Genomic DNA, 20910 nt, shown 5'->3' with positions numbered 1-20910 from the left:
ATTTTGATTACGAAATCGTGTTTGGCAGCACGCACGGAGTTCCCAAATTTCATTTTTTCCCGTAAGAGATATTCGTATTAGTTTACATAATTTAATCATCTCACTTGAAAATTAAATAAAATTTAATACATGTGTGATCTCCTTTTACTTATTAACTTAAAGTTCTTGTTGGACTTTTTATCATGATATCATAATCGAGTTTTTACCTCTTTTGCAAATGTGCGTCAACCCATTAGTCGTATTTCATGTGTTACATGTGTCATTCCTAATCCGATCATTAAAATATCTCACGTGACTTGATTAGATTATGTTTATATAGTCTTTATATATAGTTGTCTCCCTCCACTTATCACTAGAATCAAAAAAGAAAGGGACCAAATTAAGTGGCAAGCAGCTTCTTTCATGAGCGATTATTATTGAGTTGATCATCACTCCCAGGCTACCACTCTCTTGGCAATGCCTTCAGATATGAGGATCTTTGAACTAGATTACACGGTAAGCGCCATCTCGATGGAGGCCATGGACTTTAGTAGACTATCATAAGGTGATTGCCTTCTTAAGCAATGGTAATCAATGGTGTGACGGTCCCACTGCCTTCTTAAGCAGCGGTACTAAATAGTGTGATGGTCTTACTGCATATTGATGCATAATAGTTTTACCCGCTTATGTATCAAATTATAACGCATAAATCACACTAGATCTAAATCAAATTTCTGTTGGACAATCCGAATTGCAATACGTCAGCTTTGAGAGCAATCCCGCTAAAGATTTTTTTTTCTTTTTTCTTTTTTGGGCAACTCTTGTCAATAAGCGATTAAAAAAAAAAGAAAAGAAAAGGGAAAATCATGGAAAGATGTCGTCTCCATGACTGGCGATGACGCCGTCATTTTATCTCATCTCATCGAAGCCATATAGCTGTCCAAACCAGAGTGTCCCTTTTGTCAACGGGGTCACCAATTTTCTCGAAAACAAACAATATGCATTTCTTGATCTGTCTATTAAACAGAAAAAAAAAAGGAAAAATGAAAAAAAAAATCATGGTCTGTCCTTAGAGAGAGAGAGAGAGAGAGACTTGCAGTTGCAGGTGGACATGGTGGCGTGGACTTTCTTGTACTGATTTCGCAGTTCAGATCCTGAAACGCTCGCCCAAGACAGAAAGACAGCGACCCAATAACGCAGACGCCGACAAGCTTCGATTGCCTTCTTTAGAAGAAGAAGAAGATCGTTAGAGAAACGAGGAGAGAGAGAGAGAGAGAGAGATATTTTCTGCCCTTTCTTGTCTTTTGTTCGCCAAGTATGGCGGCGAACGAAAAACCGCCGCAGTCGTCGTCGTCGCCATCAGCGTCATCGGGGAAGCCTCCCGCGCGGCCCACCATCACTCTCCCTCCACGCGCCTCCATCGACTCCTTCTTCTCCAACGGCGCCGCCCCCTCCGCCGGGGGACTCGGCCTCGGCCTGGGCTTCAGCCCCGGCCCGATGACCCTCGTCTCCAGCTTCTTCTCCGACTCCGACGAGTACAAGTCCTTCTCCCAGCTCCTCGCCGGCGCCATGGCCTCTCCCGCAGCTCACCGCCCGCCCTCCTCCAGCGGAGAGCCCGCTCCCGCTCCCTCGGTCGCAGGCGGCGACGGGGAGTTCCGGTTCAAGCAGAGCCGGCCCGAGGGTTTGGTAATTTCGGCGCCACCTCCCCTGTCGCCACTCTTCGCGTTGCCCCCGGGGCTGAGCCCCACGTTGCTCGACTCGCCGGGGTTTTTCTCGCCGGTAATTGCAACTATCCCATATATACTGCTTTGAAAATGGTCGTTTCTAGTTTCAGTTTGTCACTGTTATTGACCGTCAAGCTGTAAATTGTATTGTTTGCTTCTGCTTAAATCAAGCTTTATCGAGGAATCAAGTGTAGACAAGACTTTCGTATTGTGCTGGACTTGGAATGACATAATAATAAACTTAACAGAGTGGAGATTTGGTAAGAGAAATGATTGGTGTTGAATGAAATGCTTCAGGATTGCTGCAAGAGCTGTTACTTTTAATAAAGGAGGAGGAATGATGCTGCTGAACTTGAAATTATAAGCTTGAGTGCCGAATTTTTCTGGAGAAACTTCGGTTTGTTAGGTTGGGGCCACGTGAAGTGTCGTAATTGTATCGTGATTTTTATTGAGTTCTGACTTTGCTTTTATCAAAAGGAGCGACTCGGAAGTTGTTCCATGCTGATCGTTTGTTGGTAATTGCTTTATGATTGCCAAGTTACCAACTTTAAGTATACTCTTGCTAAATTCTCCATGAGATACTATCATAACACCGAGAAAATGCTTTCTGATTATGATTAGTTTCAGTGCAATGTTATCTGAAACGGTTTCTTAATCTATTTGTTTAAGTTTTACCTTTTTAACATCTATTCTTTAATAGGAAATATGAGTGGGAAGAATCCTTCAAAGCACAAGCTGTACAATGTTCTCCATGAACGCATTTGTCAGGGCTAGTGATATTATTTACCGTGTAATAGTGTTTGTCTGTCTGTCTGTGCTGGGGAATAGTCACTTTCTACTCAAAACTCCAGCAAATTCTAAACTTCACTTTCTTGATCATTAACCATATAAAACTCAAACCTGAAAATTTCTTTAGTGAATGACAATGCTTCTATGGCCAAACGAAATCTCCTCTTTTTTTTCTGTTTGCCTCTTTTCGTGACGTTATGTTTTTTCCTTATGGAAAATCTTGAAAAGTAAAGTTTCCCTTGGATGGACGATTCCAAAAAACCTGAGCAAGGGAAGTCATTTGGCATGTAACTAACTATCATGTTGTTATGAGTTTTTTTCCTAATAGGGGATTTTATCATTGCGGATATTGTTATGTATTTGTGTTAATTTCCTTTGTCCTTGATAGAACTCATGCCTTGATTGCTTATGTTGAATTATATGTTAGTTGAACTCCAATTTCAATTATTTGAAGATCTCTAGACAAGTTCGGATTTTGAGCTTAATCTTATTTGAACATCTCTAGATTTGGGTTTCTAGCGGTGATATTTATCTGCAGAGTTTATGAGATGTGTAGGGGCCTTTTGGAATGTCGCATCAACAAGCCCTGGCACAGGTCACTGCTCAGGCTGCACAAGCCCAGTCCCTGATGCATATGCAAATTGAATATCCGAACTCAGCATCTGCAGCGCCTGCAACATCGCTGGCACAGCCAATGTTCCAGCAGGCACAATCTTTACCGAATGAAAAAGTTGCAGTGCCTGAATCGTCGGAGTTATCGCAGTCCGATCTGAGAACACAGCCTCCCTTGCAAGTAGATAAGCCGGCTGATGATGGGTACAATTGGAGGAAATATGGGCAGAAACAGGTTAAGGGTAGTGAATTCCCAAGGAGTTACTACAAATGCACGCATCCCGACTGCCCCGTCAAGAAAAAAGTTGAGCGTTCTCTTGACGGCCATATAACAGAAATTATCTATAAGGGAGAGCACAACCATCAACCTCCTCTAAATAAGCGTGGGAAAGATGCTGGGACTGCTGGTGGTGGTGATTCGCATGTTCAGGAGCATCCAAAATTTACTTCACATGTTCAGAGTGGCGATTTTAACCAATTAAAGGATGGCGAACCTTCTAATTTAATGCTTAGAAAGGAGCATGAATCTAGCCAACTAACTCCCGAGCATTTGTCCGGCACGAGTGACAGTGAAGAAGTTGGTAATTCGGAGTATGGAGCAGATGAAAGATGTGAAGGTGAACCTGAACCCAAAAGACGGTATAATTTCAACAAGGGCATCTTTTTCTGATGCTTATAAAGTTTAAGTCCCTGTCTATGCTAATACATAATAAATTTCTTCCATGCAGCAACACAGAAGTCAGGGTTGTGGAGTCTGCTGCTTCACTCAAGGCTGTAAGTGAACCCAAAATAATTGTGCAAACAACTAGTGAAGTTGATCTTCTGGACGATGGCTACAGATGGCGGAAATATGGGCAGAAAGTAGTCAAAGGGAATCCCTATCCAAGGTGATTATATGCTCCTTGTTAATGGTTAGAAGCTGGATGCTATAACTAGAAACCTAATATTCTGATTCTGAGAATGTAAAGCAACAATCTGGCTTATTTTGTTGGTCGTCCTTCAAGGATATGTCAATGTAGATGGTAGCTCAAACTTCGAAAGAAACAATCTAATCTGACTCAACTATCTACCTTTGGCAGAGCAGAATTGCTTCACTATGCTATTACTTGGAGCTGTCCGTGACATATTTATGCTTTGTTGTTATGGTTTCTCGACCTCAATCACCAATTGAGATGGTCTAAAATTGTCTGCACTTATCAGCATTTTGAAAAGGCTTTATCGTTTATATGATATACTGATTTCAAGTAGTAGATGATGCAATATTAATTGTTTCTGAGAGTTCAATATTTATATATCTACTAGGTGAACCTGAAGAAGGAAAATCTGTGTTTTCACTGGTAGAAGGCTTATGCAATACATTGGCTTTTTGTTAATTCTATAACAGCATTTATGCTTTCTCTTTTACATGTTTATGTTGATGATATGGACACATACGCCCACACTACTACACATTATAATATTGACCTTTTATCTTTGAGTAATGGAAAGAATTTGTTGATTGTTCCAAGGCGATGCATATAACAGTTGTTTATCATACATGGTGATGATTGAAGCCGCACCAAAGCACCTTTACTATTTTCCTAATCGCATCTTTAGATTGTTAATGTACTAAAAATGACAATTGCATTGAAGGTAATATTACATTTATGTCATATTTAGATATAACCAATGCATATTGCTTTCTGTCTATCTTGTATGCATACATTCTGTCTCCTGCCCAAATACTTAAGTATCAAGCAAATCAGTGTCCATATTTCATCGAAAAGTTTGTCTCCTAACAATAGAACATAAGCACTTGAAGGACAAAAATGTACTTCTTCCTTCTACGACAATCTTTTGGATTCTTACTCTATAAGATATTAACAATTCGAAATTCATCAACTGCTAATTTAATATAGCTTGTTACATAGGCCAGAGTAACAACAACAATTATTTAATAGGTAAAGCTCGCATGTATTGTCATTAACACATGTTTTTAATATGGCGCGCAAAAACTCAGCTTTGATTTTGGTGTTACAGATTGCTGAATCATTGCCTTTTAGCATCTATCATCCACATTTTTCCATAGTCACCTTCTTTTATCATATCTCCCTTACTACCAGCACTTCAGAAGCGCAATTGCGTCCACCGAAATACCATAGAAAAAGAAAAGATCCAAGATCACGATGGGCATGGATATTGCAGGATTTTAATTGAATTAACGTTTCTGAGGTTGAAGTGAGTATCTAAGATTCTCTGCTGTTCTTTTACATGTAAATTACAAGGCGATAAGCAACCAGGTTTACTGTTTGTAATGTTGTATGTCGAAAAGATGGTGTTCTTCTGTATTTAAGTTGATCAGCATTATTGCTGTGGATGCTATAACACTTTCTTTACTTTTTAAATGTGCAGGAGCTATTACAAGTGCACGACTCCTGGATGCAATGTTCGTAAACATGTGGAGAGGGCTTCAACTGACCCTAAGGCTGTCATTACGACGTACGAGGGTAAACACAATCATGATGTACCGGTTGCCAGAACCAGCAGCCACAGTGTTGCCAACTCTAACATACCACAGGTTAGGCCACATCACACAGAATACAATAGGCGCACCTCAAGTGGCACGACAGATCTCGCGAATAGGCCGATAGCACGCCTACTTTTGAAAAAAGAGCAGATAACATAAACTGTTCTGCTTTTGGGAATATGACAGAGCATGAACCGAAGACAACAAAGTGCATCAATGGGGGAAAAGGAAAAAATAGAACTTTTCAGTGATTAGGCCCAATTTATTGTCTGCATTTTGTGGCCATAGTTTTGTTCAAGGCCAAGTGCTCCGCTTGATGATATAGACCAGAAAGAGGGACAAATGGAAAGGAGCCTGTTTAGGGGCGAGCTTGCGATGCGTTGTTGTATGGGTAACTGCCAAGGCAGAGCGTGTTGTATTCAAATTACTTTTCCTACCCTGCATTCTTTTGTACATGAAGATACAATAGGGATGCTTTAGAGTTTATACAATACGTCAGGTTGTGCTTTATAAAATTACTACTTGTGTGTTTGTCCATCCCATACCAATGAAAATTCTTTGTACAGGTTGATGCATGCCTAATTTGAACAAGTTGATGTTGTCTCAGACTATTTGCCTTCAAATGGGGAATGATATACTCTGTCATACATTTAGGACACGAGGCGGCAACTTCTTTTTGAAAGAGCTTTGTTGTCCTCCAATTTACCCACACCACCCATTATTGGAACATGCAAAACATTCCTCTTTACATTTTCAGTACATAGTATAGCTTTTACTGCTCTGACTCCCACTTTCGTGGACTGCATCTTACAAGGGTAGGATTTGCATTCGTTATCAAGAATCTTCATTGATCATTGTCAACATGAACCCAACTGTTCCGGCGAAAGTTTATGCATTTTTTGAAGGTTTTCTGATGGTGGCCATATCTATCACATCAATTCAGCGACCGAAATCATTCGAATTTATGGTATCAGGAGCCATCTCAATTTTAAGAGCGATATCCTGGAGAATGCATTCGCTTTAATGTTTTACAGATGGATGGTCAACTATTATGGTCCAGAATAATCAGACTTCTAAAGTTGAAAAGCAAAGCACTGATTAGGATCTCTTGTGAATACAAAAAGAATGAATTAAATTCTATTAGAGAACACATCCCGGCATGATTATTGACAGATATGAAACACGTGCGTCGAAGCATAAGGTTCTCTGCTATTTTCATCCTTCCTTGTCTCTCCTCAAAGCGAAGAATAAGCGCGTTTCTCTGAAATTATTTACCAGTCGACAGAACCGCTCTCAATCCCTCGGTGCTGATGCATTGTGTGCTCTCTATCATACGAGAAATCAACCTTCATCAAGCGTCACTATCGTCGGTATTTGGCCGTGATTCACGAAATTGATCTTATTCAGACGCACGCAGCACAAAACTTGCTCAGGAAGTTCCTCTGGTTTCTGTGCCTATCAACCAAATCCAAACTTGGAGGTTACTAAACATGACAGTTGACAGAAGTGATGAACTTATTAAACGGCCAAAAGCTGGGTTTCACATGTGTATAGTTGAAGAAAGATCAAAGGGCCTTACGTATCACTTATCTGGTATCTAATATGAGCTAACTAAGCATGACATCAAAGTGAGAAGGCAAGGTTATACCTGTATGGTTAGACCCAGATCGAGAACCCCATTCTTTAAACGATCCCGAAAAGCTTCTAATCCTTTCCTAGATATGTAGCTGAACCGATGTATATCAAGGTCAATCTCAAAATAATTTGGTCCCTGCAAGATAAAGACATGGGTTAGCATATAAGATAATGCCGACACTCTAAAGATTAAGTGAAATGAATAGTTGTAAGGTGATTTGGGAAACAATGTGAGAGACTCTAGACTACTCTCTTCCAGAATGGCTCGAGTGAGGATCCCAGAAAAAAGAAACAAAAACGAGAATCAGAATCTCAGTGAAGTATATACGAAGAATACATAACCTTCAGTTACCTTGAAGAAATGGTGCTGCGGACGCGAGAGAACAGGCTTTTCATTATAAGCATGTAAAAGCTTCCTTTCTGCTGAACTTAGTTGCAGGTCCTCTGGGTTGACCACCCCGGCCATGATCTTCAGCCTCTCTCTAAAAGGAACTAAGTTCTCCTTTGCAAACCCTTTAACTTTTTCCATTTCATCTCCGACCAATCTCTGCATTAGAAACCAATCTTTGCTGTTATGAATCACAAAACAAGAAGACAATACTATAAAGTTTGGCGACATTTTTAGTTTCTTTTTCATCGTTCAGAGTGCTAGAGGAATGGACAGGTTATGTTTCATCCAAGTGATGGATGGACCAAGACATTGACAGTAACGAAGGAAAGGAAAGTGTTCCATCAAACTAGATGAAACCTCATAAAGGTTCAAAGCTGAGTTAATTTCAATGCAAATGGTTATGTATACTCAGTACATGGTAACATAATTCTAGGATATGGTGAACAAAGGTAGGGGAAAGTATGGCAGAATACTCAGATGAAGTTGTCTGTAACAAGAAAAATTCGCAGTGGTTGCCTACCGTGATGCTATCTTGAAACTGAGAAGAAATTTCTGCATCGATATTATCAGATACTTTGAAATACAGCACAAGACTCATTCCTTCCCCATCATTATCACCGAACATGGTGGTCGGGTAGGTTGGAAGCTGCAAGAAAAAGAAGAAACATTTCATCTCGACCGCTCGAAAGAATTTGAACTTCTGAACAAAATGAAAATGTTGAATCTAACAAGAAAATAAACCATCATGCACAGTAAAATCCATGCATTGTACAGGATATCACAATCGAAAAGCTATGGTTTAATCATCTCTACCTTTTGCATGCTAGCTATGGACTAGAGAAGAACTAGCAAGATGTTACTATAGGTTACTGATTAAAAGAAGTTGAAAAGACTCTAGGTTGTTACTAGGAATTGGGTAGAACCTGTATATTAACTATTAGAAGAGAGGCCAATTTGTCATGCCCTTTGACAGCAGGAAGATCGAGGTGTTGAGCAATGTGATGTATCTTTCGCGGGCAAACGTATAAATCAGCTCCAATGGGCACATAAGGGCTGCAACCTGGAGCTGGAGATTTCCTCTTGTCCCTGCAATTTTTGCACGGATGGCAAGAATTAAGATAGTGAAATGAGAACAAAGTGTTACCAAATGCAAAATTACAACAGCATACTTGTTTGCGCAAATAATTTAGTACATGGCAGAAAATCCAATTCAAGAAACATGCCTGAAATAATTCTCTCCACGGAGTTTGAAGACCGAAGGTGGAACTGCAGACCAACTTCCTGCACTTGGCTTCTCTTCTTTTGAACATGGTAATAGAAGTCCTGCTCTGGGCCTATATACGAACCTCTCCGACATGCCTGCGTACCAATTCACAACATTCGAATTCTAGTGGAGTCCATAAATGCATGAAAGCTACTCTACTCGTAAGCACTGAAATACTCATATGAAAAGTAACATTAACCAAATCGGATAGTGATACTGAGAAATTTATTTAAGAAAGATTCTCTGATCATGCTGAGAAAACAAAATTGAAAAGCTTCAATTAAGCTTATCATGACCAAAGATTCATGCTGCTTTGCTCATAAAACTTTGTTCCACAATGAGCCAGAAGATCTGACTTGGAAAGCCGATACCCGAATTTCACATATTCACAACAATACGTTTGAAAATGTCTATCATCTAACGCAAGTATCGCATCAAGCAATAACCTTTGGAGCGTGGAAAAGAATTGGGAGAAAGTATTATGAACTTACGATGCTCGGTAGAAGTTTCTTCTGCATCACAGGATTTCCTCTTGAGAGACAACAAGATAAATCTCGACTTCTTTCGCTGCGTTTCTCTGGGATCATGTACACCTCCATCTACTTTTACACGACTGTCATAAAAGCCCTCGTATCTACGCCCTGCATCTATGTAGTGCAATTCACTATCATACTGAAGAGCTTGACCACTTGGTATAGCCCCGGTGGCATTACCTACTGAAGGAAAACCATCTGTAGCCAAACAAGAGACGAAAACAGTCATACAATGGTCATGAAGTCGATGGATTTGAACTGTCCAATGGCCTCATCAAGAAAAGAACCATTACCTCCATGTAAACTAATGAAGTCATCGTCTGAATCGGACTCTAGGATACTGACCGAGTCAAACCAAGCTTCTTCTTGGCATATACCTTCATATAATGGAATTCGAGTGAGATGGTATGGTTCTTGCAATCGTCACATTTTCAGAAAGGAAAGAAATGATACCAAAGCGTAGCCAAAACTAATAAAGGATGCAGCGTCGGATATGATAGACATGATTTTCAACATCTAAAAATTTCTTCATTTATGCAACTTCAATGAGATATACAATTGAAAAGGTAGGGATTCATATCCTGAAATGATCTCTGTCGAGCACATTTAACATGAAAAGCATAAGTGAGCTTTTCAAGTATAGAGAGAGAGAGAGAGAGAGAGAGAGAGAGAGAGGATAGTACCGTTTTCATCAATTTGACTATGGTTCCATTGCAATTGAGTTAAGTGCAATGTCATGTTGGAGACGTCTGATCTCTTGCAAGCAGTTGCGGCACCTTTGTCAAAATCCAGATGAGCAAACTCGCTCGTGGAAATCTCTCTCACATGATTTCCGGCATCGCTCTTCCTTATAGGCACATCGACAGCGGTACTGCATATCTTTTGGTTCCATTTCCCAGGTCTTCTAAAGTATCGCCTCCGTGTCTTAACTTGCTTATGTGTGGTTGAAACACAGCCACCCATTATGATTCCTGTGTTCTATGAACTTATGTTACCATGCATTGGGTGGGCTTGTATTTCCTACTACCTCACAAAGTGGGCATATATCTGAACTGGGAAAAAGAACCTCCCCTGTTTTGCAACAGCAGATTTACAGAGGAATTAATGTCCGCTGTTCTTAAAGAACATATCTGTTAAAATTTCTTTTTCTCCCCATCATGAAGTTAGCTTTCAGAAAAAAGTCGCGATGATGACTTTAATGCAGCTAATAACATCCAATCAAGAAACAAACCAAACACGAAAAACAAGTCACTGTAAAAACAAAGGAATCTCTCCCGAAACAATTTGGTATTACGAGTTTACAATTTTTCTATTCAGAGTAAATGTTAGATTGAGTCATGGAGACCACTTAGAAGATAGTAAAGAGAAACTTGGTATTGTTCAAGTGCACCCTTCATTAATTCAACAACTTCCAACTCATGTTAAATTGCACGGGCAGATTGACTTGCCAACTCCTGCTATAAAATGCAGGGAACTGCCAAATTTTCTGTTGACTTGCTTGACACAGCACGGTGGAAACATCGACAAAAAGAGGTGATTCATTCTTCAGCATCTATGAGATTAATCAACCCGAGGATATCTCTAGATGTGATAATATTTCTTCCAGCCAAACTTGATGCAAATATAGAGTACTCACCTACGAGAAAGACACGTACCAGAGTGTTGTCTTTGTCATCTCATAGAGCAAAGCTTCCTAACCCAGTTCTGGAAGGAGGCATTCTCATTGAGTGTCATTCGTTGCCCAACCATACTCAACTCCTTGAAACCAAACCATACAAGATAAGAACTCCCGCAGTGAAGCTCAAGGTACACTCTGCTACAGAGATTGCTCTCCAACCAGAGGAAAATAAGAAAAGAAGAGGATCCTGACAATCGCCAAATTCAGACCGAAATTCACAAAATTTCCTCTTAAGGCGGCATGCAATAATCAAATCTTAGCCAGCAAGAAAATGAGAACAATCTAGACAGGATATAAGCACATAGAGAAATGCCAGGAAGATAAGAATGAATCTCAATGGAAAAGGATGGTTCAGAGACAGGCAAAAAAATTTGCAGAACTAACTAAGCAACAAAGAAATGACCAGTAACAGGTCATTGTCATTCCCAAATGAAGACAACACGATCAAGCACAGAGCACTCCGTCAACTGGAAACCTCACCTCAACATCATCATACTGTAGGCTTAGACACTTGCAGAGAGAGCATGTTACAATGGCTAAAGCCAAAAATTTAACCTCGGGAGAAAAATCCCGAACGAAGAGCCTAAACTTTCTGCCAGCTTTCACATATTGACCACCAAAAAGTCCTCCTCCATATCATGGACACCCACCAAACAAGAAAAAAAACAAGAAAAATGATTTCGCAAGAACTATTACGAGTCAGCAAAGTTGACCTCCTTTTTGCAGATACATGCAAGAGATGCAACAAGCTAAAACTTCTGAAGAAAAAAAAGAGGGCTCTTAATTGCCCAGAGAAACAAGAAGATAAAACTTTTGGGGTCGCAGGAACAATGAAAACACCATGAAGAAGAAATGAAAATGCAAAAAAAAAAAAAAACAAAAAAACCAAACAAACCTGAGGAGAGTTCTGACATGCAGGAGAAGAGAGAATCATACCCCAGATGTTTTCCCTCTCTGAAACCTCGCTGAAACTGCAAAAATTTCAGAGAGAGAGAGAGAGAGAAGGCGATGTGATCCTAATTTACAGTGTCCGTCTCTCTCATCCAAGGGTTTTGGGACATGGGTGGGTGATCTTAGCAGAAAATTCGCGTCCCTCTTCCCCCACGTGCACTCATGTCTCGCCTGAGGAAGAAAGAAGAACCGCCATGGCCTTGCCCCTCTCTCTCTCTCTCTCTCTCTCTCTCTCTCCCTTCTCTCTCCTCTTTATATGATCCAATACATCATCCATGCATGGTACTTTTGCTATTATTATATAGCCATGTAACTCATGTCGCGAGTTCTCACAGTGTAAACTCGAGACTGAACTTGTTGGGGCGCCAAGCATTCAACTGGGAAGCACGTTCATTGGCCGTGAACCGAACTCGCTTTTTTTTTTTTTTTGCCGGGTTGGCTTGGAAGGAGAACATCCGACTTTGACTTTTTCTCATATTTTTGTGTGGGCATCACGAGGGAGGAGACTTTTGAAAGCTTATCACATAAGAACACGGTCGCATGTTTCTTTTTCCTCGTAAGTATACGTAGTTCGGGACCATATAGTTCTATGTTTCAAAAGTTCAAGATTGATTGGCGCATGATAGGTTCCGGGGTTTTGAATTATATTCATCGTGCGCGTTGCGCCATGTAACATAATATTCGGACAGATTTATATGAACTATATCGGTATGAGAATATTATGGCTTATTGATAGGTTATTTAGTGTGTGCCACATAGGATAGTGAACGACGACTAGATTACCATGTCAGCGATCTTTCGCTGGAAGGGAAATATTGGAATTTCGCACCGATAGGGTAATTTTCCCTTGAAGTTCTAAGAAGCATAGGATCCATGTAACTATTACATCTTTTGTACAGACAATTTAAGTTAGCTCTTTTGTTAATTCTAACATCCTTTCATGTTGATGATCAATATATGCCACGATTAATCTTGAGGGATGGCATTAGGGAAATTTCTATTTGAGGACATCACTATATACCGTGACGTTTGGTTGTATGCACTTGACTGATGAGTCGGGCCCGTCCTCTAAAGTCAGCTTAGGTAGCTCTCCATATTAATTTGCTCTCCCTATTTGCTCTACTGTATTTTCTTCATTATTATTATTTTAACTTTAGTTTTCAAAATGAGGAACAATCTTGGAAATTGATTTCTGTAAAAAAAAAAAAAATCCTTTTTTTCATTTTTCTTTTCTATGCTAATGCTTTTCTTATTTCCCTTTGAATTTTCGACTAGCGAGATCTGCGACGTCAAAAGGAAAAAAAGAAAATATTTTAAAAAATTGTAAAAACAATCCACGTTAGCTTTAGTTGTTCAACTACAATTTTAGACGAATAGTGACTAGAAGAACTACATTAACAAATTGTCAAAAGGTTCAAGACTAAATTGACAAAAAAAGTTATGGATGAATTGACCGCCATACATTACGTTTAGTTCTTTTTTGGTACTATTCCTAATAGTAAAACCATACAAATTTCGAACTTGCACATTTAAAAAGTTCAAGAGCAATATTAAAAGCTAAATATATCTTTCTACTGCTTTTCAATTTAAAAATACGAGAAGAGTCGTATTTTCCTTCATTCTTAATCAAAAGAGCTCCTTCCAACCTGCCTTTCAATTGATGGGAGAATTACCGAAAAAATCATAAATTTATTGCAATTGTGTCAATTCAGTCATGAACTTTTTTTTTCTTGTCAATTGAGTTTTAAACTTTTTATAATTGTGCCAATTTAGTCCATTTGGCCGGCTTGTCCTGACGTAGCGTTGGGAGCGCTGGCGTGACAAATTTTCAAATTTTTAAATAATTTTTTTCTATCTTTTTTTTCTTTTCTTTTCTTTTGTGTTTTGGCTTGCAAGTGGCTAGCTTGGCGAGGGCCTAGGAGCCCTCGCCCAATGGCCGACAAGGACCACGAACCTTCGTCGCGATTGGGCAAGGGTCGCGAGCCCTCGCCCAGCAGCCGCTAAATGAAAAGAAAAATAAAAGATAGAAAAAATTTATTTAAAAATAATCAAGAAATTCGAAAAATATTAAAATAATATTAAAAAATTTGTCATATCGTTGTCGGCCGGTCAAATGGACTGAATTGGTATAATTGCAAAAGGTTTATGACTCAACTGGTAAAAAAAATATTTAGGACTTAAATTAGCACAATTACAATAGATTTAAGACTTTTTTGGTAGTTTTTCCTCCTATTGGTAGGTTACAAATTTGGACATTGCCCTCATTTCTTCTCAAATAAGTTTAGATGCGACAGTTGTCCATACTCGTAATCCACTAACGGCATCTCCCCGATCGAGAATGGAGGAAACGCGGTCAAACATGAAGAAGGCAAAGTAATAATGAGTTGCGGGCTTAGGTTAGTACCAAGTTTTCATTAGAGCTTGCAATCGGTTTGGTGTGACATTGCATGTGGCCGATAGAGGAACCAGGATCGAATCAAAGACCCAAGTTAACGATTGGAGGCAATAAAGGGACGTCTATATGGAGTTCGAGATTGCATTGCCAGCACCACACCCTCCATTCTCCTATCACGAACCATCTCGGAATCGAGTCATTACTTGAGTTTTAAACCCGTACCTTAGTATCCAATCCACGAGGGCAACACAATACTTTACGGATACGAAATTCGTGCGAGAAGGACATAAGAGGGTCTCTCCATCATAGCAGAGAGGCAAGGATTTGTATTCTTTGGTGCTCTTGCCTTTGTTCAGCTCCTAAACTTTGGGAAAATTACCAAAAAAATCTTAAACCTATTGCAATTGTGCCAATTCAATCATAAAATTTTTTTTGGCCGATTGAGTTCTAAACCTTTTGCAATTGTGTCAATTCATTCCATTTAACCGATAGGAAGCGACGTGGCAATTTTTAAATAATATTTTAATAATTTTTGAATTTTTAATAACTTTGTTTGTCTTTTTTTAACTTTCCTATTTTTTATTTTTTTTACGATTTGGCCAGCAACCATGCCGGCCACCGGCCAACGGCCGGCGAAGTCGTTGGCCCCTTAGGCAAGGTCATTGGCCCCCAACCCTCGGCTAGCGGCAGTGATGGCTCACAACCGTCGGCCCCCAACCCTCGCCCAAGCCACCGGGATGGCTTGTGGGCGGCTGTTGCCCGGATCCGGGCGAGGGCCGCGAGGGTCTCGAGCCTTCGATCACGGCCGGGTGAGGGCTCGTGACCCTCCTTGCGGTTGCCGCGAGCAATCGCCGCAGCTGGGCGAGGGTCGGGAGCCCTTGCCCATTGGGCGGCGAGGGCGACGACCCTCACCCATGGGGCCAGAGACCTCACCGGCCCTCGGCCGGTGGTCGACAGGACTGCCAGCCAAACCCTCTAAAAAAATAAACTACAAAAAAAAGGGACTGAAAAAAGTTAAAAAATAATTAAAAATTTGAAGATTATTATAATATTACTAAAAAATTGCCACATCGGCGCCGGTGATGCTACGTCAACTCCGACCTGTCAAATGGACTGAATCGGTACACTTGCAAAAGGCTTAGGACTCAATCGACAAAAAAAAAAGATTTAGGACTGGATTGACATAATTACAATAAGTTTAGAAAATTTTTAGCAATTATCCACTAAACTTTAGTGATTGACAATGGCTCTTTACCAAGAGAATCATCAATTTATGTGTTCACGTCCCACTCGTTCACGTCCCACTCGATCCACCTAATGACCCCCAATTTTGGCTTTTAAAAGAATCATAACACATAAAGAGACGAATCGCTCTTCGCTTGAGCTCTCATCTAACTCAAGACCGTCTTGTCAATGAGAGAAAGATGTCGACCCTAGTTTCAATTCCCCAAAGATTCCTCGTTTCTTAAACCTCTTCTGCCGCCAAACTTTGATTCCATGAAGTAGAAATTCCAGCAAAATAATATATACGTAGGCATGGGAATCATGTTCTTCCAAAGAAATTGAGGAGGTGGGACTTTGAGGTCGTTCAAATAGTTAACCTTGACAGGTATTTTATGTTGGTTAAACTCGAGTGGCCTAACTTTTGTGGAAGTTGTTAACAGGGGCAACGAGTCAATAGGGTCATCGTCACGACACACCAAATTTAGTTCAAGAATCAATCCGTAAAGAAACTCTTCGTACTCGCAACACATCTCTTGATTAGGTTCGCCGTGGTCTCGTACCCGACCCCTATCAACTGAATTGGGTACTAAACCGATGAATTTTGTGCTCCACCCAACTCCTTGTGACTATGGTTTGGTATGTGGCCGAACAAGAGTTTCTAACGCACAAATGATTGATGGAGAACCCTACGCCCCAATCTCAGTTTGTGGGAGATAATGTGTCTTTCTAATGTGCAAAAGTAGCAATCAAAGGTTGTCCCTTTTCAGCTGCTGATTTTTCAGTTCACAAAGATGCTCTATTGATGTTTAATGGGACTTGATAAGCGTTAGTAGTAGTGGGGGCATGGGAGAGCGCTCACAAGTTGCGATTATACGTGATTTTGTAATGTAAGGACATATTGATTCTGATGCATCAGAAACTGAAATTAATTTGTATTTTTGAAATTATTAGTTAGATGTTCCACATCATGTCCCTAACACATTTGTCCAGACTCTATAAGAGCTTTTCCTAGGTCGTGATCCATAGATGTCAAATGTGCGTATTTCGTCGAGCCAAGAGTAGCACCATATTAATGTTTTAGCAAGTCAGCTTAGCATACATTAGGATTAGAAATTCAGCTTAGCATATCATATCTATTATTGCGGTTTGGTCAATTCATGTTAGCATCCAAACGTCACGGCCAAAATAATTTGTTACTTATTATCTCGTGTCATGTATACGGGTTTTGTCCAATGTTACCAATCCTATAATTCCAATGATCTCGTGTAACTATAAAGAGGAGGCCAAGATTAGGGTTTTGGACTATTGAGCATGATAAGTTAAATGAAAGTCAAGTCAGCATCCTACGGTTTTAATTTGAGAGACTTTGAAGCTGTCTTTCTTCGACCTTTTCTTTACCTCCTTTTCATAGGGGATGAATTCCTACGTATGGACGATGAAAATGTCGTCTCCACTCCTTCTTGCCATTGAGCTTAGCCTCGTGATTCCAAACCGATCGTGAGAATAAAACCTAATGGGGTTGGAACAAAAACGATAATCAACGCTATAAACTAGTGCGCACGCACAAAATCATGTCTCCGTCTAAAAGCAAACTCAATCATGAGAAGAATCTCTCTTCCATATTCTAAGTCGCTATTATATCAGGATCAATACGGGACCAAATCAACTGATTGATATTGTCATCGTTCTTTAATGGGTCTTGGAAGGAGCAAGTGAAGAGTCGTCGACGAACCCGGACTTGTATAATGGTTAGTTCGTTCTAGACGGATCGTGGAAACCCTAAAGACAATGGGACAAGAAGCATGTATTAATATGTTTAAACGTAATTTATGCGGCCATTGATGAGTTAAATTATGCCAAACCCTGATCATTGTGTTGTGGGAAACAGCTACAATACCGCTCTCCCCACGAGGTCCAACAACTTGTTCCCCCTACGCTACTACCTATCTCACCAACTCCATGAAAGCTGTGCTTGCTCTCCCACTTTGATACATAATGTTAAAGTTCTTGTGTCCATTGCTCGTGGATGAATCTTTAATTGTTATTTTTTTGGCCTTCCTTTTGCTAATCATGGGGCGAGAAATTTCTTGTCACTTTCGAGTATGATATTCCCCTCATTCACAATTCTGTTATTGTGTGTCGAGGTACGATGAATTCTTTACGAAAAAAGAGTGAAGGGCTTCTCACCTCCAGCAACAGTTAATTTGAGTGGACGAGAAGGGTACGTGCCGAGGACATGAAAGTCTCTCAAGAACGGTGAGTTTTGAAGTTATTCGAGCAATCAGCAACTTTTTTTTTTTTCTCATGATCTCGCATTTTTGACTGATTTTTTGATATGAAATGAACTCGGTTCCTTTTATTTGGTAAACCCTAGTGGATATTGGAGAATAAAAATTGGTCAACCGTTGCATGAGAAGTGGTTAATGGCGGAAGTCATCTTCTTTTCAGGCGAAAAATTAGGTACATTTAGACTTTCATCACTGACAATTTACCAAAAAAAGGAGGGTTTCTCCGTTCATATACAACCCGTGTGAATGAAATTATGTATATTCAAATGATCGTGCTTCCAAAATTGTCCCTTCTACAAATGGCATTGTCGATATCAGCCTAATTCAAGAAAAAAAATGTTTAGTCATTGAGCGAATCCTTCGTCAATAATGGTTGTTTATCTATCGCTGAATTTCACACTTAGACTCACCCAAGAGAAGTTGAAAGTGGGGCACAATTTGCAAGTCACGATGCACTGATTGAGGTCAATGGAGGGAGAGAAATCGCACGTCAAAATAGACTTTCTAAAGAGCATAAGGCAAATTCTAGTCAACTATTTCACATTTGGTCCCTCCGACCAAAGAAAATGCATGAACCTTTTGTCAATCTAACTAATCGGTCAGAGATCCAGGTGTTTGCTCATTACTGAAGATAGATTGGTTGTCAATTTTGGCTTGAAGAAGTCACGGATCTGCTCGTTAAGCATGTGATTCCTACCTTTGTTACGATGATTCATCTTGCTAAGCTTGTTTTGTTTTGAAGTTGTCTGAAAATTGTCTTGATTTGCGGTTGGACTACGTTATTTATCTCTTGTATTTATGTCAAAAATGAATGAAATGTTACTTCGACCAATAAAAAAGAAAAAAACTAATCGATGAGAGGATCGAACTCTTCTTTAGTGTAATTCTATTATAATTTCCTTAGATGCCATGGGACCGACTATCAAGCTAAGTCTTGTATTTTTAGTTGCGCTCAAGGACGGATCTATCATTTCGAAGACGAAATTGTAACTAAAGGGAAGCTATTTCGGGATGGCGGGAGGGATGCACGATAACGCCGACTTCCTCGATCATATTCTATTCTTTGTCACCTGAAAACGCCATCTTAGTATCACTAAAGATTATAGATGTCGTATCGAAGCATTCAGAGGTTTCACCGCGATTTTCCTTAAGCTTCATGACTTATCGATCACTTAGATCACGTTTGACAAAGGTTTTCTCTTGGACATGCATGACGAAGTGTTTAGGCGCTTGGTTTGGATTAAAAATCACATTCATATCGAGAACGCGGGGTCTGAACGAAGGAAAATCGTTTGTTCTTGGTGCTAATTGTAATTACACTACGAAGCTAGCCATATATTTCATGGGCCCGAAATTTATCTATTTAAATTTAAATTGCCTTTTCAATTAAGAAAATGGGGATAAATGTCAACATAAAGGACGGACCTTGTGACATTAAACTTTCCGAAATTAATGCGGTGCGAGCTTCTTGAATCTCGAACCCTGAGAGGACGGGGTCGACTTTGACCGAGGACCGGGCGTGAGAACGGGAGAAGCATTAAAAGTCTGAGGCAGCCTGATCGATGCCAATCATTAATACGGCGTCGCGTCAGTATTAATGCGCCCGAATAATCACGGAGTTAATGTTGAAGATAGCACATGGCACTAAAGTTCCCATTAATGCTATGGGGATATGCAAAACATATTGTTAATCGGTGCTTAAGAAGTTTCACGCCCCTCTTAGGCTCCGTTTGTTTCACGAAAAATAACTGATTTGGACAAATTTTCTAAAAAATGATCGGTTATATCGCTGATAAGAATGATTGGACGAACAATATTGTCATCGTTTACAAAACTATTTAGACATAAATTACTGTTGATGATGAAAATATTTTTATGGAGTAATTATTTCAAGCAATACAAACGATCATTTTTAGGAAAAAACGTTTTCGCAAATCACTTATTTTTCGCGAAACAAATGTAGCCTTAAATTCAATCCAAAATCTTTCGCACGATAATGTAAAAAGCTTTTCGACCTATCAAGCTTGGCGTCCAAAAAGTGAAATAGAAAGGCTAGATTTTTTTATTTTTTTGTGGGTCCAAATAATAGAAAGGCTAGCTTGATAGATTATAAATGTGGACATCACCCGTGTCTATAACTCATAAACCACGAATCAGAGGCATGATTGGAGGATTAGAAATGAGAGGAGCTCCGATATACCATGATAATCTGAGAAGCTAAGAGCAAGGCTGCATGGCTAGTTGGGCCCTAGTAAGCCCAAGCCCATGCATTTACCATGCATCTGAACTAAGCCCACCGCTTCCGGCATTCCGAAATGTCATCAAGACATGCGGGGTGTATAGCCGGGTCGGACTGATTAATTTTTAGCTAGTTCAAGTCAGTTGTATTTCAGTGTGCGAGGAAATTCTCGAGACTTTGGCGAATCGGGAAAAAAGAAAAAACCGGAGAACATATACGCACGTGTTTCCATTCTAGCATCGAGTCTATCCAACGTGTCATGCCCCCCTAGATTGAGGCTTCTAGGGGAGTCGAACGGGTACGCGGTTTTCGAATTTCACTAGCAAAGAGAGAGAAGATTTTCGTGCATGTTTCGATAGATGAATAGTAAGTTAATCTTGATGTTTAAAGGTTGCATATGACCAGCAAAAGGATAGTGTAGCCTCTGAAACGGAGTTGATAACAGAGTTTGATTTTAGGTCAAATCCCAAGCCCACGGCCCAAGAGATGGGCAATGAATTGGACACGTGGTTGATGTAAACCTTAGGACAAAGCACATTGGTGATGTGATGTCTCATGAAGGCATGAGTGTAATAAGTTTGATTCGCCTTTCTTAGGCCAAGTCCGATGCAATCGGTGGAGGGTCGGCGAAGGCATATCGTGGAGAACCTTGAGAGTGGAGAATTGAAGAGACGAATCCGATAAAAGCACACTATATCGCCC

At 40.0% G+C, this 20910-nt stretch overlaps 2 protein-coding genes across 4 annotated transcripts; one reads left to right on the top strand and one right to left on the bottom strand.

Annotated features, from left to right (window-relative positions):
- The first annotated feature begins 1032 nt into the window (after nucleotides 1-1032).
- Nucleotides 1033-6128, top strand: LOC115726672 (probable WRKY transcription factor 4). Its single transcript, XM_030656656.2, has 4 exons — nucleotides 1033-1758; nucleotides 3049-3743; nucleotides 3833-3991; nucleotides 5496-6128. Exons 1-4 carry the CDS (start codon nucleotides 1297-1299, stop codon nucleotides 5767-5769), a joined length of 1590 nt encoding a protein of 529 aa, XP_030512516.1. The 5' UTR covers nucleotides 1033-1296; the 3' UTR covers nucleotides 5770-6128.
- A 464-nt stretch (nucleotides 6129-6592) lies between these two features.
- On the bottom strand, nucleotides 6593-12544 carry LOC115728651. Of its 3 annotated transcripts, XM_048281386.1 has the most exons (12): nucleotides 12007-12544; nucleotides 11070-11191; nucleotides 10117-10504; nucleotides 9727-9810; nucleotides 9392-9631; nucleotides 8860-8995; nucleotides 8560-8722; nucleotides 8157-8282; nucleotides 7598-7792; nucleotides 7259-7381; nucleotides 6931-7065; nucleotides 6593-6893 (listed from the first exon to the last, which is right to left on the bottom strand). In XM_048281386.1, exons 3-11 carry the CDS (start codon nucleotides 10394-10396, stop codon nucleotides 6952-6954), a joined length of 1461 nt encoding a protein of 486 aa, XP_048137343.1. In that variant the 5' UTR covers nucleotides 10397-10504; nucleotides 11070-11191; nucleotides 12007-12544; the 3' UTR covers nucleotides 6593-6893; nucleotides 6931-6951. The 3 variants fall into 3 exon arrangements, with proteins under 3 accessions (XP_048137343.1, XP_030514851.1, XP_048137344.1); XM_030658991.2 differs by having other exon boundaries at nucleotides 6593-7065; XM_048281387.1 differs by lacking the exon at nucleotides 12007-12544 and adding an exon at nucleotides 11592-11936 and having other exon boundaries at nucleotides 6593-7065.
- Nucleotides 12545-20910: the final 8366 nt, after the last annotated feature.

The sequence above is a fragment of the Rhodamnia argentea genome, chromosome 6, assembly GCF_020921035.1.
Source record: "Rhodamnia argentea isolate NSW1041297 chromosome 6, ASM2092103v1, whole genome shotgun sequence".
Taxonomy (NCBI): Eukaryota; Viridiplantae; Streptophyta; class Magnoliopsida; order Myrtales; family Myrtaceae; genus Rhodamnia; species Rhodamnia argentea.
Note: the sequence above shows the minus strand (reverse complement) of the source record. Positions and strands in the feature narration are given on the sequence as shown.